The sequence below is a fragment of the Lethenteron reissneri genome, chromosome 7 (genome assembly GCF_015708825.2).
Source record: "Lethenteron reissneri isolate LAM-NWPU_2019-01 chromosome 7, ASM1570882v1, whole genome shotgun sequence".
NCBI classification, from domain to species: domain Eukaryota; kingdom Metazoa; phylum Chordata; class Hyperoartia; order Petromyzontiformes; family Petromyzontidae; genus Lethenteron; species Lethenteron reissneri.
The window spans coordinates 12,290,752-12,308,228 of NC_083785.1; the positions used below are offsets into that span (position 1 = coordinate 12,290,752).

The following is a 17,477-nucleotide window of genomic DNA, read 5'->3' on the forward strand; positions in this document are numbered from 1 at the left end:
AGACATTTTCCTTTGCAAGGAAGACCTATAAGAGCGTCAACATTATTAATGCCAGTGTTATTATTGGTATCGGTATGTTGTATTAATTAACTAGTATGGGAATATGCAGACGAGTGTATTTCTGTTGATGCCAAGCAGTACATTTACAATTAAGTAGTACAAAGAAAATAAGGATAGGTAATTTACTCTTATTCAGACAGTCTTGTAGAAGTTGAGCAAGTAAGCTGATGTGCCCATGATATCAACAGGCATAAACACGGACATAAGCAGCATCGGAGGGGATAGATTGGTCGAAAAGATGATGGTTTCCTTGTGTTCCTTAGAGTTGCCATCAAATATCTGAAAAATAAAGCAGTCATACAAATATGCTTTAAAATATCCTGTCAGCATACTTGCATTGTGATATGTTATTCCACAACACTCTCACAATTAACCCGTTGAAACCGGTCAAAGTATTACCTTGTTTAGCGGAAATCCATACAATTCCATCAACACTGTAGGAAATTGTGAATTTTGTAACCCACTCGTTCTTTTCTTCCTTGCCCTTGATTTGTATACCAATAACTGTATTCCCTGGAGTGAACTCGAATTGTAAGTATGGGTTGCTGGAAAAAATACAGAGAAGAATTAATGTCAGCAAACGTACAGATGATTCTTATAATGATCTTAAGTAAACATGTCCTTGATGTGGGCATTTGCGAAGAGTTTCAGACACACCTGTCATGTTTGTTTGGGGTCCAGGATTCATGAGAATCCACCTCAGAACTTGCTGAATTTGCCGATGTTTGCTCATCACTTGAGGAAGAGTATTTTATCTTCGGGATAGGCATTATGTAATAGCAAGCTGCAACGAAAATCAAACAAAATTTACGTTTAAATCCCTTGTTGACGATGAGTCATTGAATAGGTTTCTAAATGATTATGGCATGAATGTTTTTTTCATGTAAAAAGAAAATGACGCGGCATGCATTACAGAGTATGATCATACATTGTACAAATGTGCAAGAATGTTTACATCATAAGACCTCCTTTGCTAGAAGCAAAATATCATGATAGGTTTTTTACCCTTTTTTCTGGCAACAAAACTGACACCTTTTTACAAGGAATCATGTTTACATTAACCACAATACCTGCAGTCAAAATGCAAACAATTTCAAGGACAGTGCATACATTATCAGGGTGTGTTTTTTGTTTGCATTTTGACTGCAGGATATTGTGGTTAAATGTAAACATGATTCCTTGTAAAAAGGTGTCAGTTTTGTTGCCAGAAAAAAGGGTAAAAAACCTATTATAATGCAATAATGGTTAATCCTTTTTCATACCGAGCAATATCTTAAGCAGAAATCAATAGAAGTAGTTAAGTACGTTTTTTTACGTGAATATTTCAGGATAACTCTTTAAGACTTATATTGCTTTCAATTTGGAGGATTAAACCGAATTAAAGTTTCCAATATAAAGAAGGCAATTATATGGCCTTACGTGTTGTGGTTTGAATGCTTGTTGTTGTCGGTGTTGTAGTTGTTGCTGTTAAGGAAAAAAAAGTACGTTACACGTGCGTGCAGAAAATCCGTACACTGTTGATAATTATGGAAATAATTCAACCATTTTAAAGCAAGAGGTAATATACAGACAATTGTCTTTCACAAGGAATACTTTGTCGGTATTCATAACGACATCGATATTAGTAATGGCAGTGTAATTATTGGTAATAGTGTATGAGTATTTATGAAATGGTTTGTTGGATGTATTTTGAAAAGACTTATGTTGCTTTCAATTTGGAGGATTGAACCGAATTAAGGTTTCCAATATAAAGAAGGCAATTTATGGCCTTACTGTTGTGTTTGAATGCTTGTTGTTGTCGGTGTTGTTGTTTCAGTTGTTGCTGTTAAGGAAAAATAAAGTACGTTACACGTGCGGTGCAGAAAATTCCGTACACTGTTGATAATTATGGAAATAAATTCAACCATTTTTAAAGCAGAGGTAATATACAGACAATTCTCTTTCACAAGGAATACTTTGTCGGTATTCATAACGACATCGATATTATTAATGGCAGTGTAATTATTGGTAATAGTGTATGAGTATTTATGAAATGGTTTTGTTGGATGTATTTTGAAAAGACTTATGTTGCTTTCAATTTGGAGGATTGAACCGAATTAAGGTTTCCAATATAAGAAGGCAATTATATGGCCTTACGTGTTGTGGTTTGAATGCTTGTTGTTGTCGGTGTTGTTGTTTCAGTTGTTGCTGTTAAGGAAAAATAAGTACGTTACACGTGCGGTGCAGAAAATATCCGTACACTGTTGATAATTATGGAAATAAATTCAACCATTTTAAAGCAAGAGGTATATACAGACAATTCTCTTTCACAAGGAATACTTTGTCGGTATTCATAACGACATCGATATTATTAATGGCAGTGTAATTATTGGTAATAGTGTATGAGTACTTATGAAATGGTTTTGTTGGATGTATTTTGAAAAGACTTATGTTGCTTTCAATTTGGAGGATTTAACCGAATTAAGGTTTCCAATATAAAGAAGGCAATTATATGGCCTTACGTGTTGTGGTTGTTGTTGTTTTCACTGTAGGGGTAGGAGTGGGCGTTGTTGGTGCTTCAGTTGTTGCTGTTAAGGAAAAACAGTTATGTTACACGTACGATGCAGAAAATACTCATGCGGTTGATATGTATAGCAATAAATTCGGCACCTTTTTAGAGCAAGAGGTGATTTACAGACATTTTTCCTTTGCAAGGAAGACCTTATCAGAGCGTCAACATTATTAATGCCAGTGTAATTATTGGTAATCGAGTATGTGTATTAATTAACTAGTATGAGGGAAAATATGCAAGACGAGTTATTTTCTTGTTGATGCCAAGCAGTACATTTTACAATAAAGTAGTACAAAGAAAATAAGGAATAGGTAATTTACTCTTATTCAGACAGTCTTGTAGAAGTTGAGCAAGTAAGCTGATGTGCCCATGATATTCAACAGGATAAACACGAACATAAGCAGCATTGGAGGGGATAGATTGGTCGAAAAAGATGATGGTTTCCTTGTGTTCCTCGGAGTTGCCATCAAATATCTGAAAAATAAAAGCAGTCATTACAAATATGCTTTAAAATATCCTGTCAGCATACTTGCATTGTGATATGTTATTCCACAACACTCTCACAATTAACCAGTTGAAACCGGTCAAAGTATTACCTTGTTTAGCGGAATCCATACAATTCCATCAACACTGTAGGAAATTGTGAATTTTGTAACCCACTCGTTCTTTTCTTCCTTGCCCTTGATTTGTATACCAATAACTGTATTCCCTGGAGTGAACTCGAATTGTAAGTATGGGTTGCTGGAAAAAATACAGAGAAGAATTAATGTCAGCAAACGTACAGATGATTCTTATAATGATCTTAAGTAAACATGTCCTTGATGTGGGCATTTGCGAAGAGTTTCAGACACACCTGTCATGTTTGTTTGGGGTCCAGGATTCATGAGAATCCACCTCAGAACTTGCTGAATTTGCCGATGTTTGCTCATCACTTGAGGAAGAGTATTTTATCTTCGGGATAGGCATTATGTAATAGCAAGCTGCAACGAAAATCAAACAAAATTTACGTTTAAATCCCTTGTTGACGATGAGTCATTGAATAGGTTTCTAAATGATTATGGCATGAATGTTTTTTTCATGTAAAAAGAAAATGACGCGGCATGCATTACAGAGTATGATCATACATTGTACAAATGTGCAAGAATGTTTACATCATAAGACCTCCTTTGCTAGAAGCAAAATATCATGATAGGTTTTTTACCCTTTTTTCTGGCAACAAAACTGACACCTTTTTACAAGGAATCATGTTTACATTAACCACAATACCTGCAGTCAAAATGCAAACAATTTCAAGGACAGTGCATACATTATCAGGGTGTGTTTTTTGTTTGCATTTTGACTGCAGATATTGTGGTAAAATGTAAACATGATTCCTTGTAAAAAGGTGTCAGTTTTGTTGCCAGAAAAAAGGGTAAAAAACCTATTATAATGCAATAATGGTTAATCCTTTTTCATACCGAGCAATATCTTAAGCAGAAATCAATAGAAGTAGTTAAGTACGTTTTTTTACGTGAATATTTCAGGATAACTCTTTAAGACTTATATTGCTTTCAATTTGGAGGATTAAACCGAATTAAAGTTTCCAATATAAAGAAGGCAATTATATGGCCTTACGTGTTGTGGTTTGAATGCTTGTTGTTGTCGGTGTTGTTGTTTCAGTTGTTGTTGCTGTTAAGGAAAAATAAAGTACGTTACACGTGCGGTGCAGAAAATATCCGTACACTGTTGATAATTATGGAAATAAATTCAACCATTTTTAAAGCAAGAGGTAATATACAGACAATTCTCTTTCACAAGGAATACTTTGTCGGTATTCATAACGACATCGATATTATTAATGGCAGTGTAATTATTGGTAATAGTGTATGAGTACTTATGAAATGGTTTTGTTGGATGTATTTTGAAAAGACTTATGTTGCTTTCAATTTGGAGGATTCAACCGAATTAAGGTTTCCAATATAAAGAAGGCAATTATATGGCCTTACGTGTTGTGGTTGTTGTTGTTTTCACTGTAGGGGTGGGAGTGGGAGTTGTTGGTGTTTCAGTTGTTGCTGTTAAGGAAAAACAGTTATGTTACACGTACGATACAGAAAATACTCATGCGGTTGATATGTATAGCAATAAATTCGGCACTTTTTTAGAGCAAGAGGTGATTTACAGACATTTTTCCTTTGCAAGGAAGACCTTATAAGAGCGTCAACATTATTAATGCCAGTGTAATTATTGGTAATCGAGTATGTGTATTAATTAACTAGTATGAGGGAAAATATGCAAGACGAGTTATTTTCTTGTTGATGCCAAGCAGTACATTTTACAATAAAGTAGTACAAAGAAAATAAGGAATAGGTAATTTACTCTTATTCAGACAGTCTTGTAGAAGTTGAGCAAGTAAGCTGATGTGCCCATGATATTCAACAGGATAAACACGAACATAAGCAGCATCGGAGGGGATAGATTGGTCGAAAAAGATGATGGTTTCCTTGTGTTCCTCGGAGTTGCCATCAAATATCTGAAAAATAAAAGCAGTCATTACAAATATGCTTTAAAATATCCTGTCAGCATACTTGCATTGTGATATGTTATACCACAACACTCTCACAATTAACCAGTTGAAACCGGTCAAAGTATTACCTTGTTTAGCGGAATCCATACAATTCCATCAACACTGTAGGAAATTGTGAATTTTGTAACCCACTCGTTCTTTTCTTCCTTGCCCTTGATTTGTATACCAATAACTGTATTCCCTGGAGTGAACTCGAATTGTAAGTATGGGTTGCTGGAAAAAATACAGAGAAGAATTAATGTCAGCAAACGTACAGATGATTCTTATAATGATCTTAAGAAAACATGTCCTTGATGTGGGCATTTGCGAAGAGTTTCAGGCACACCTGTCATGTTTGTTTGGGGTCCAGGATTCATGAGAGTCCACCTCAGAACTTGCTGAATTTGCTGATGTTTGCTCATCACTTGAGGAAGAGTATTTTATCTTTGGGATAGGCATTATGTAATAGCAAGCTGCAACGAAAATCAAATCAAAATTTACGTTTAAATCCCTTGTTGACGATGAGTCATTGAATAGGTTTCTAAATGATTATGGCATGAATGTTTTTTCATGTAAAAAGAAAATGACGCGGCATGCATTACAGAGTATGATCATACATTGTACAAATGTGCAAGAATGTTTACATCATAAGACCTCCTTTGCTAGAAGCAAAATATCATGATAGGTTTTTTACCCTTTTTTCTGGCAACAAAACTGACACCTTTTTACAAGGAATCATGTTTACATTAACCACAATACCTGCAGTCAAAATGCAAACAATTTCAAGGACAGTGCATACATTATCAGGGTGTGTTTTTTGTTTGCATTTTGACTGCAGGTATTGTGGTTAATGTAAAAATGATTCCTTGTAAAAAGGTGTCAGTTTTGTTGCCAGAAAAAAGGGTAAAAAACCTATTATAATGCAAGAATGGTTAATCCTTTTTCATACCGAGCAATATCTTAAGCAGAAATCAATAGAAGTAGTTAAGTACGTTTTTTTACGTGAATATTTCAGGATAACTCTTTAAGACTTATATTGCTTTCAATTTGGAGGATTAAACCGAATTAAAGTTTCCAATATAAAGAAGGCAATTATATGGCCTTACGTGTTGTGGTTTGAATGCTTGTTGTTGTCGGTGTTGTTGTTTCAGTTGTTGTTGCTGTTAAGGAAAAATAAAGTACGTTACACGTGCGGTGCAGAAAATATCCGTACACTGTTGATAATTATGGAAATAAATTCAACCATTTTTAAAGCAAGAGGTAATATACAGACAATTCTCTTTCACAAGGAATACTTTGTCGGTATTCATAACGACATCGATATTATTAATGGCAGTGTAATTATTGGTAATAGTGTATGAGTACTTATGAAATGGTTTTGTTGGATGTATTTTGAAAAGACTTATGTTGCTTTCAATTTGGAGGATTCAACCGAATTAAGGTTTCCAATATAAAGAAGGCAATTATATGGCCTTACGTGTTGTGGTTGTTGTTGTTTTCACTGTAGGGGTGGGAGTGGGCGTTGTTGGTGCTTCAGTTGTTGCTGTTAAGGAAAAACAGTTATGTTACACGTACGATGCAGAAAATACTCATGCGGTTGATATGTATAGCAATAAATTCGGCACTTTTTTAGAGCAAGAGGTGATTTACAGACATTTTTCCTTTGCAAGGAAGACCTTATAAGAGCGTCAACATTATTAATGCCAGTGTAATTATTGGTAATCGAGTATGTGTATTAATTAATTAGTATGAGGGAAAATATGCAAGACGAGTTGTTTTCTTGTTGATGCCAAGCAGTACATTTGACAATAAAGTAGTACAAAGAAAATAAGGAATAGTTAATTTACTCTTATTCAGACAGTCTTGTAGAAGTTGAGCAAGTAAGCTGATGTGCCCATGATATTCAACAGGATAAACACGAACATAAGCAGCATCGGAGGGGATAGATTGGTCGAAAAAGATGATGGTTTCCTTGTGTTCCTCGGAGTTGCCATCAAATATCTGAAAAATAAAAGCAGTCATTACAAATATGCTTTAAAATATCCTGTCAGCATACTTGCATTGTGATATGTTATTCCACAACACTCTCACAATTAACCCGTTGAAACCGGTCAAAGTATTACCTTGTTTAGCGGAATCCATACAATTCCATCAACACTGTAGGAAATTGTGAATTTTGTAACCCACTCGTTCTTTTCTTCCTTGCCCTTGATTTGTATACCAATAACTGTATTCCCTGGAGTGAACTCGAATTGTAAGTATGGGTTGCTGGAAAAAATACAGAGAAGAATTAATGTCAGCAAACGTACAGATGATTCTTATAATGATCTTAAGTAAACATGTCCTTGATGTGGGCATTTGCGAAGAGTATAAGGCACACCTGTCATGTTTGTTTGGGGTCCAGGATTCATGAGAATCCACCTCAGAACTTGCTGAATTTGCCGATGTTTGCTCATCACTTGAGGAAGAGTATTTTATCTTCGGGATAGGCATTATGTAATAGCAAGCTGCAACGAAAATCAAACAAAATTTACGTTTAAATCCCTTGTTGACGATGAGTCATTGAATAGGTTTCTAAATGATTATGGCATGAATGTTTTTTTCATGTAAAAAGAAAATGACGTGGCATGCATTACAGAGTATGATCATACATTGTACAAATGTGCAAGAATGTTTACATCATAAGACCTCCTTTGCTAGAAGCAAAATATCATGATAGGTTTTTTACCCTTTTTTCTGGCAACAAAACTGACACCTTTTTACAAGGAATCATGTTTACATTAACCACAATACCTGCAGTCAAAATGCAAACAATTTCAAGGACAGTGCATACATTATCAGGGTGTGTTTTTTGTTTGCATTTTGACTGCAGGTATTGTGGTTAATGTAAAAATGATTCCTTGTAAAAAGGTGTCAGTTTTGTTGCCAGAAAAAAGGGTAAAAAACCTATTATAATGCAAGAATGGTTAATCCTTTTTCATACCGAGCAATATCTTAAGCAGAAATCAATAGAAGTAGTTAAGTACGTTTTTTTACGTGAATATTTCAGGATACCTCTTTAAGACTTATATTGCTTTCAATTTGGAGGATTAAACCGAATTAAAGTTTCCAATATAAAGAAGGCAATTATATGGCCTTACGTGTTGTGGTTTGAATGCTTGTTGTTGTCGGTGTTGTTGTTTCAGTTGTTGTTGCTGTTAAGGAAAAATAAAGTACGTTACACGTGCGGTGCAGAAAATATCCGTACACTGTTGATAATTATGGAAATAAATTCAACCATTTTTAAAGCAAGAGGTAATATACAGACAATTGTCTTTCACAAGGAATACTTTGTCGGTATTCATAACGACATCGATATTAGTAATGGCAGTGTAATTATTGGTAATAGTGTATGAGTATTTATGAAATGGTTTTGTTGGATGTATTTTGAAAAGACTTATGTTGCTTTCAATTTGGAGGATTGAACCGAATTAAGGTTTCCAATATAAAGAAGGCAATTATATGGCCTTACGTGTTGTGGTTTGAATGCTTGTTGTTGTCGGTGTTGTTGTTTCAGTTGTTGCTGTTAAGGAAAAATAAAGTACGTTACACGTGCGGTGCAGAAAATATCCGTACACTGTTGATAATTATGGAAATAAATTCAACCATTTTTAAAGCAAGAGGTAATATACAGACAATTCTCTTTCACAAGGAATACTTTGTCGGTATTCATAACGACATCGATATTATTAATGGCAGTGTAATTATTGGTAATAGTGTATGAGTATTTATGAAATGGTTTTGTTGGATGTATTTTGAAAAGACTTATGTTGCTTTCAATTTGGAGGATTGAACCGAATTAAGGTTTCCAATATAAAGAAGGCAATTATATGGCCTTACGTGTTGTGGTTTGAATGCTTGTTGTTGTCGGTGTTGTTGTTTCAGTTGTTGCTGTTAAGGAAAAATAAAGTACGTTACACGTGCGGTGCAGAAAATATCCGTACACTGTTGATAATTATGGAAATAAATTCAACCATTTTTAAAGCAAGAGGTAATATACAGACAATTCTCTTTCACAAGGAATACTTTGTCGGTATTCATAACGACATCGATATTATTAATGGCAGTGTAATTATTGGTAATAGTGTATGAGTACTTATGAAATGGTTTTGTTGGATGTATTTTGAAAAGACTTATGTTGCTTTCAATTTGGAGGATTCAACCGAATTAAGGTTTCCAATATAAAGAAGGCAATTATATGGCCTTACGTGTTGTGGTTGTTGTTGTTTTCACTGTAGGGGTAGGGAGTGGGCGTTGTTGGTGCTTCAGTTGTTGCTGTTAAGGAAAAACAGTTATGTTACACGTACGATGCAGAAAATACTCATGCGGTTGATATGTATAGCAATAAATTCGGCACCTTTTTAGAGCAAGAGGTGATTTACAGACATTTTTCCTTTGCAAGGAAGACCTTATCAGAGCGTCAACATTATTAATGCCAGTGTAATTATTGGTAATCGAGTATGTGTATTAATTAACTAGTATGAGGGAAAATATGCAAGACGAGTTATTTTCTTGTTGATGCCAAGCAGTACATTTGACAATAAAGTAGTACAAAGAAAATAAGGAATAGGTAATTTACTCTTATTCAGACAGTCTTGTAGAAGTTGAGCAAGTAAGCTGATGTGCCCATGATATTCAACAGGATAAACACGAACATAAGCAGCATCGGAGGGGATAGATTGGTCGAAAAAGATGATGGTTTCCTTGTGTTCCTCGGAGTTGCCATCAAATATCTGAAAAATAAAAGCAGTCATTACAAATATGCTTTAAAATATCCTGTCAGCATACTTGCATTGTGATATGTTATACCACAACACTCTCACAATTAACCAGTTGAAACCGGTCAAAGTATTACCTTGTTTAGCGGAATCCATACAATTCCATCAACACTGTAGGAAATTGTGAATTTTGTAACCCACTCGTTCTTTTCTTCCTTGCCCTTGATTTGTATACCAATAACTGTATTCCCTGGAGTGAACTCGAATTGTAAGTATGGGTTGCTGGAAAAAATACAGAGAAGAATTAATGTCAGCAAACGTACAGATGATTCTTATAATGATCTTAAGAAAAACATGTCCTTGATGTGGGCATTTGCGAAGAGTTTCAGGCACACCTGTCATGTTTGTTTGGGGTCCAGGATTCATGAGAGTCCACCTCAGAACTTGCTGAATTTGCTGATGTTTGCTCATCACTTGAGGAAGAGTATTTTATCTTTGGGATAGGCATTATGTAATAGCAAGCTGCAACGAAAATCAAACAAAATTTACGTTTAAATCCCTTGTTGACGATGAGTCATTGAATAGGTTTCTAAATGATTATGGCATGAATGTTTTTTTCATGTAAAAAGAAAATGACGCGGCATGCATTACAGAGTATGATCATACATTGTACAAATGTGCAAGAATGTTTACATCATAAGACCTCCTTTGCTAGAAGCAAAATATCATGATAGGTTTTTTACCCTTTTTTCTGGCAACAAAACTGACACCTTTTTACAAGGAATCATGTTTACATTAACCACAATACCTGCAGTCAAAATGCAAACAATTTCAAGGACAGTGCATACATTATCAGGGTGTGTTTTTTGTTTGCATTTTGACTGCAGGATATTGTGGTAAAATGTAAACATGATTCCTTGTAAAAAGGTGTCAGTTTTGTTGCCAGAAAAAAGGGTAAAAAACCTATTATAATGCAATAATGGTTAATCCTTTTTCATACCGAGCAATATCTTAAGCAGAAATCAATAGAAGTAGTTAAGTACGTTTTTTTACGTGAATATTTCAGGATAACTCTTTAAGACTTATATTGCTTTCAATTTGGAGGATTAAACCGAATTAAAGTTTCCAATATAAAGAAGGCAATTATATGGCCTTACGTGTTGTGGTTTGAATGCTTGTTGTTGTCGGTGTTGTTGTTTCAGTTGTTGTTGCTGTTAAGGAAAAATAAAGTACGTTACACGTGCGGTGCAGAAAATATCCGTACACTGTTGATAATTATGGAAATAAATTCAACCATTTTTAAAGCAAGAGGTAATATACAGACAATTCTCTTTCACAAGGAATACTTTGTCGGTATTCATAACGACATCGATATTATTAATGGCAGTGTAATTATTGGTAATAGTGTATGAGTACTTATGAAATGGTTTTGTTGGATGTATTTTGAAAAGACTTATGTTGCTTTCAATTTGGAGGATTCAACCAAATTAAGGTTTCCAATATAAAGAAGGCAATTATATGGCCTTACGTGTTGTGGTTGTTGTTGTTTTCACTGTAGGGGTAGGAGTGGGCGTTGTTGGTGCTTCAGTTGTTGCTGTTAAGGAAAAACAGTTATGTTACACGTACGATGCAGAAAATACTCATGCGGTTGATATGTATAGCAATAAATTCGGCACCTTTTTAGAGCAAGAGGTGATTTACAGACATTTTTCCTTTGCAAGGAAGACCTTATCAGAGCGTCAACATTATTAATGCCAGTGTAATTATTGGTAATCGAGTATGTGTATTAATTAACTAGTATGAGGGAAAATATGCAAGACGAGTTATTTTCTTGTTGATGCCAAGCAGTACATTTGACAATAAAGTAGTACAAAGAAAATAAGGAATAGGTAATTTACTCTTATTCAGACAGTCTTGTAGAAGTTGAGCAAGTAAGCTGATGTGCCCATGATATTCAACAGGATAAACACGAACATAAGCAGCATCGGAGGGGATAGATTGGTCGAAAAAGATGATGGTTTCCTTGTGTTCCTCGGAGTTGCCATCAAATATCTGAAAAATAAAAGCAGTCATTACAAATATGCTTTAAAATATCCTGTCAGCATACTTGCATTGTGATATGTTATTCCACAACACTCTCACAATTAACCAGTTGAAACCGGTCAAAGTATTACCTTGTTTAGCGGAATCCATACAATTCCATCAACACTGTAGGAAATTGTGAATTTTGTAACCCACTCGTTCTTTTCTTCCTTGCCCTTGATTTGTATACCAATAACTGTATTCCCTGGAGTGAACTCGAATTGTAAGTATGGGTTGCTGGAAAAAATACAGAGAAGAATTAATGTCAGCAAACGTACAGATGATTCTTATAATGATCTTAAGAAAACATGTCCTTGATGTGGGCATTTGCGAAGAGTTTCAGGCACACCTGTCATGTTTGTTTGGGGTCCAGGATTCATGAGAGTCCACCTCAGAACTTGCTGAATTTGCTGATGTTTGCTCATCACTTGAGGAAGAGTATTTTATCTTTGGGATAGGCATTATGTAATAGCAAGCTGCAACGAAAATCAATCAAAATTTACGTTTAAATCCCTTGTTGACGATGAGTCATTGAATAGGTTTCTAAATGATTATGGCATGAATGTTCTTTTCATGTAAAAAGAAAATTGCGCGGCATGCATTACAGAGTATGATCATACATTGTACAAATGTGCAAGAATGTTTACATCATAAGACCTCCTTTGCTAGAAGCAAAATATCATGATAGGTTTTTTACCCTTTTTTCTGGCAACAAAACTGACACCTTTTTACAAGGAATCATGTTTACATTAACCACAATACCTGCAGTCAAAATGCAAACAATTTCAAGGACAGTGCATACATTATCAGGGTGTGTTTTTTGTTTGCATTTTGACTGCAGGTATTGTGGTTAATGTAAACATGATTCCTTGTAAAAAGGTGTCAGTTTTGTTGCCAGAAAAAAGGGTAAAAAACCTATTATAATGCAATAATGGTTAATCCTTTTTCATACCGAGCAATATCTTAAGCAGAAATCAATAGAAGTAGTTAAGTACGTTTTTTTACGTGAATATTTCAGGATAACTCTTTAAGACTTATATTGCTTTCAATTTGGAGGATTAAACCGAATTAAAGTTTCCAATATAAAGAATGGCAATTATATGGCCTTACGTGTTGTGGTTTGAATGCTTGTTGTTGTCGGTGTTGTTGTTTCAGTTGTTGTTGCTGTTAAGGAAAAATAAAGTACGTTACACGTGCGGTGCAGAAAATATCCGTACACTGTTGATAATTATGGAAATAAATTCAACCATTTTTAAAGCAAGAGGTAATATACAGACAATTCTCTTTCACAAGGAATACTTTGTCGGTATTCATAACGACATCGATATTATTAATGGCAGTGTAATTATTGGTAATAGTGTATGAGTACTTATGAAATGGTTTTGTTGGATGTATTTTGAAAAGACTTATGTTGCTTTCAATTTGGAGGATTCAACCGAATTAAGGTTTCCAATATAAAGAAGGCAATTATATGGCCTTACGTGTTGTGGTTGTTGTTGTTTTCACTGTAGGGGTGGGAGTGGGCGTTGTTGGTGCTTCAGTTGTTGCTGTTAAGGAAAAACAGTTATGTTACACGTACGATGCAGAAAATACTCATGCGGTTGATATGTATAGCAATAACTTCGGCACCTTTTTAGAGCAAGAGGTGATTTACAGACATTTTTCCTTTGCAAGGAAGACCTTATAAGAGCGTCAACATTATTAATGCCAGTGTAATTATTGGTAATCGAGTATGTGTATTAATTAATTAGTATGAGGGAAAATATGCAAGACGAGTTGTTTTCTTGTTGATGCCAAGCAGTACATTTGACAATAAAGTAGTACAAAGAAAATAAGGAATAGTTAATTTACTCTTATTCAGACAGTCTTGTAGAAGTTGAGCAAGTAAGCTGATGTGCCCATGATATTCAACAGGATAAACACGAACATAAGCAGCATCGGAGGGGATAGATTGGTCGAAAAAGATGATGGTTTCCTTGTGTTCCTCGGAGTTGCCATCAAATATCTGAAAAATAAAAGCAGTCATTACAAATATGCTTTAAAATATCCTGTCAGCATACTTGCATTGTGATATGTTATTCCACAACACTCTCACAATTAACCCGTTGAAACCGGTCAAAGTATTACCTTGTTTAGCGGAATCCATACAATTCCATCAACACTGTAGGAAATTGTGAATTTTGTAACCCACTCGTTCTTTTCTTCCTTGCCCTTGATTTGTATACCAATAACTGTATTCCCTGGAGTGAACTCGAATTGTAAGTATGGGTTGCTGGAAAAAATACAGAGAAGAATTAATGTCAGCAAACGTACAGATGATTCTTATAATGATCTTAAGTAAACATGTCCTTGATGTGGGCATTTGCGAAGAGTATAAGGCACACCTGTCATGTTTGTTTGGGGTCCAGGATTCATGAGAATCCACCTCAGAACTTGCTGAATTTGCCGATGTTTGCTCATCACTTGAGGAAGAGTATTTTATCTTCGGGATAGGCATTATGTAATAGCAAGCTGCAACGAAAATCAAACAAAATTTACGTTTAAATCCCTTGTTGACGATGAGTCATTGAATAGGATTTCTAAATGATTATGGCATGAATGTTTTTTTCATGTAAAAAGAAAATGACGCGGCATGCATTACAGAGTATGATCTTACATTGTACATATGTGCAAGAATGTTTACATCATGAGACCTCCTTTGCCAGAAGCAAAATATCATAATAGGTTTTTTACCCTTTTTTCTGGCAACAAAACTGACACCTTTTTACAAGGAATCATGTTAACATTAACCATAATACCTGCAGTCAAAATGCAAACAATTTCAAGGACAGTGCATACATTATCAGGGTGTGTTTTTTGTTTGCATTTTGACTGCAGGTATTGTGGTTAATGTAAACATGATTCCTTGTAAAAAGGTGTCAGTTTTGTTGCCAGAAAAAAAGGGTAAAAAACCTATTATAATGCAATAATGGTTAATCCTTTTTCATACCGAGCAATATCTTAAGCAGAAATCAATAGAAGTAGTTAAGTACGTTTTTTTACGTGAATATTTCAGGATACCTCTTTAAGACTTATATTGCTTTCAATTTGGAGGATTAAACCGAATTAAAGTTTCCAATATAAAGAAGGCAATTATATGGCCTTACGTGTTGTGGTTTGAATGCTTGTTGTTGTCGGTGTTGTTGTTTCAGTTGTTGTTGCTGTTAAGGAAAAATAAAGTACGTTACACGTGCGGTGCAGAAAATATCCGTACACTGTTGATAATTATGGAAATAAATTCAACCATTTTTAAAGCAAGAGGTAATATACAGACAATTGTCTTTCACAAGGAATACTTTGTCGGTATTCATAACGACATCGATATTAGTAATGGCAGTGTAATTATTGGTAATAGTGTATGAGTATTTATGAAATGGTTTTGTTGGATGTATTTTGAAAAGACTTATGTTGCTTTCAATTTGGAGGATTGAACCGAATTAAGGTTTCCAATATAAAGAAGGCAATTATATGGCCTTACGTGTTGTGGTTTGAATGCTTGTTGTTGTCGGTGTTGTTGTTTCAGTTGTTGCTGTTAAGGAAAAATAAAGTACGTTACACGTGCGGTGCAGAAAATATCCGTACACTGTTGATAATTATGGAAATAAATTCAACCATTTTTAAAGCAAGAGGTAATATACAGACAATTCTCTTTCACAAGGAATACTTTGTCGGTATTCATAACGACATCGATATTATTAATGGCAGTGTAATTATTGGTAATAGTGTATGAGTACTTATGAAATGGTTTTGTTGGATGTATTTTGAAAAGACTTATGTTGCTTTCAATTTGGAGGATTTAACCGAATTAAGGTGTCCAATATAAAGAAGGCAATTATATGGCCTTACGTGTTGTGGTTGTTGTTGTTTTCACTGTAGGGGTGGGAGTGGGCGTTGTTGGTGCTTCAGTTGTTGCTGTTAAGGAAAAACAGTTATGTTACACGTACGATGCAGAAAATACTCATGCGGTTGATATGTATAGCAATAACTTCGGCACCTTTTTAGAGCAAGAGGTGATTTACAGACATTTTTCCTTTGCAAGGAAGACCTTATCAGAGCGTCAACATTATTAATGCCAGTGTAATTATTGGTAATCGAGTATGTGTATTAATTAACTAGTATGAGGGAAAATATGCAAGACGAGTTATTTTCTTGTTGATGCCAAGCAGTACATTTGACAATAAAGTAGTACAAAGAAAATAAGGAATAGGTAATTTACTCTTATTCAGACAGTCTTGTAGAAGTTGAGCAAATAAGCTGATGTGCCCATGATATTCAACAGGATAAACACGAACATAAGCAGCATTGGAGGGGATAGATTGGTCGAAAAAGATGATGGTTTCCTTGTGTTCCTCGGAGTTGCCATCAAATATCTGAAAAATAAAAGCAGTCATTACAAATATGCTTTAAAATATCCTGTCAGCATACTTGCATTGTGATATGTTATTCCACAACACTCTCACAATTAACCAGTTGAAACCGGTCAAAGTATTACCTTGTTTAGCGGAATCCATACAATTCCATCAACACTGTAGGAAATTGTGAATTTTGTAACCCACTCGTTCTTTTCTTCCTTGCCCTTGATTTGTATACCAATAACTGTATTCCCTGGAGTGAACTCGAATTGTAAGTATGGGTTGCTGGAAAAAATACAGAGAAGAATTAATGTCAGCAAACGTACAGATGATTCTTATAATGATCTTAAGAAAACATGTCCTTGATGTGGGCATTTGCGAAGAGTTTCAGGCACACCTGTCATGTTTGTTTGGGGTCCAGGATTCATGAGAGTCCACCTCAGAACTTGCTGAATTTGCTGATGTTTGCTCATCACTTGAGGAAGAGTATTTTATCTTTGGGATAGGCATTATGTAATAGCAAGCTGCAACGAAAATCAATCAAAATTTACGTTTAAATTCCTTGTTGACGATGAGTCATTGAATAGGTTTCTAAATGATTATGGCATGAATGTTCTTTTCATGTAAAAAGAAAATTGCGCGGCATGCATTACAGAGTATGATCATACATTGTACAAATGTGCAAGAATGTTTACATCATAAGACCTCCTTTGCTAGAAGCAAAATATCATGATAGGTTTTTTACCCTTTTTTCTGGCAACAAAACTGACACCTTTTTACAAGGAATCGTGTTTACATTAACCACAATACCTGCAGTCAAAATGCAAACAATTTCAAGGACAGTGCATACATTATCAGGGTGTGTTTTTTGTTTGCATTTTGACTGCAGGTATTGTGGTTAATGTAAACATGATTCCTTGTAAAAAGGTGTCAGTTTTGTTGCCAGAAAAAAGGGTAAAAAACCTATTATAATGCAATAATGGTTAATCCTTTTTCATACCGAGCAATATCTTAAGCAGAAATCAATAGAAGTAGTTAAGTACGTTTTTTTACGTGAATATTTCAGGATAACTCTTTAAGACTTATATTGCTTT

The 17,477-nt window shown here is 34.8% G+C and overlaps 2 protein-coding genes across 2 annotated transcripts; both read right to left on the minus strand.

Moving 5' to 3' along the window:
- Positions 1–2,547: 2,547 nt before the first annotated feature.
- LOC133358927 (uncharacterized) lies at positions 2,548–10,453 on the minus strand. The gene is made up of 16 exons (XM_061577332.1): positions 10,306–10,453; positions 10,048–10,192; positions 9,772–9,925; positions 9,426–9,467; positions 7,534–7,660; positions 7,277–7,421; positions 7,001–7,154; positions 6,631–6,696; positions 5,500–5,626; positions 5,243–5,387; positions 4,967–5,120; positions 4,597–4,662; positions 3,465–3,591; positions 3,208–3,352; positions 2,932–3,085; positions 2,548–2,627 (listed from the first exon to the last, which is right to left on the minus strand). The coding sequence occupies exons 1-16, from the start codon at positions 10,416–10,418 to the stop codon at positions 2,548–2,550; spliced, it is 1,944 nt and encodes a 647-aa protein (XP_061433316.1). The 5' UTR covers positions 10,419–10,453.
- Positions 10,454–11,424: 971 nt separating this feature from the next.
- LOC133358943 (lactadherin-like) lies at positions 11,425–16,904 on the minus strand. The gene is made up of 12 exons (XM_061577333.1): positions 16,781–16,904; positions 16,524–16,668; positions 16,248–16,401; positions 15,878–15,943; positions 14,377–14,503; positions 14,120–14,264; positions 13,844–13,997; positions 13,474–13,539; positions 12,342–12,468; positions 12,085–12,229; positions 11,809–11,962; positions 11,425–11,504 (listed from the first exon to the last, which is right to left on the minus strand). Exons 1-12 carry the CDS (start codon positions 16,891–16,893, stop codon positions 11,425–11,427), a joined length of 1,476 nt encoding a protein of 491 aa, XP_061433317.1. The 5' UTR covers positions 16,894–16,904.
- Between the last annotated feature and the right edge of the window lie 573 nt (positions 16,905–17,477).

Bases quoted from the DNA above. Each gene is read 5' to 3' on its own strand.
- LOC133358927 (XM_061577332.1), bottom strand. From the start codon at position 10,418: ATGCCTATCCCAAAGATAAAATACTCTTCCTCAAGTGATGAGCAAACA. The intron at 7,155-7,276 runs GTAATACTTTGA...TTTATTTTTCAG, and splicing joins TATGGATTCCGCTAAACAAG to ATATTTGATGGCAACTCCGA. The intron at 2,628-2,931 runs GTAAATTACCTA...TTTCCTTAACAG, and splicing joins ACAAGACTGTCTGAATAAGA to CAACAACTGAAGCACCAACA.
- LOC133358943 (XM_061577333.1), bottom strand. From the start codon at position 16,893: ATGCCTATCCCAAAGATAAAATACTCTTCCTCAAGTGATGAGCAAACA. The intron at 14,504-15,877 runs GTAAGGCCATAT...TTTTCGTTGCAG, and splicing joins AACAACAACAACCACAACAC to CTTGCTATTACATAATGCCT. The intron at 14,265-14,376 runs GTGTGCCTTATA...TATTTTTTCCAG, and splicing joins ACCCCAAACAAACATGACAG to CAACCCATACTTACAATTCG.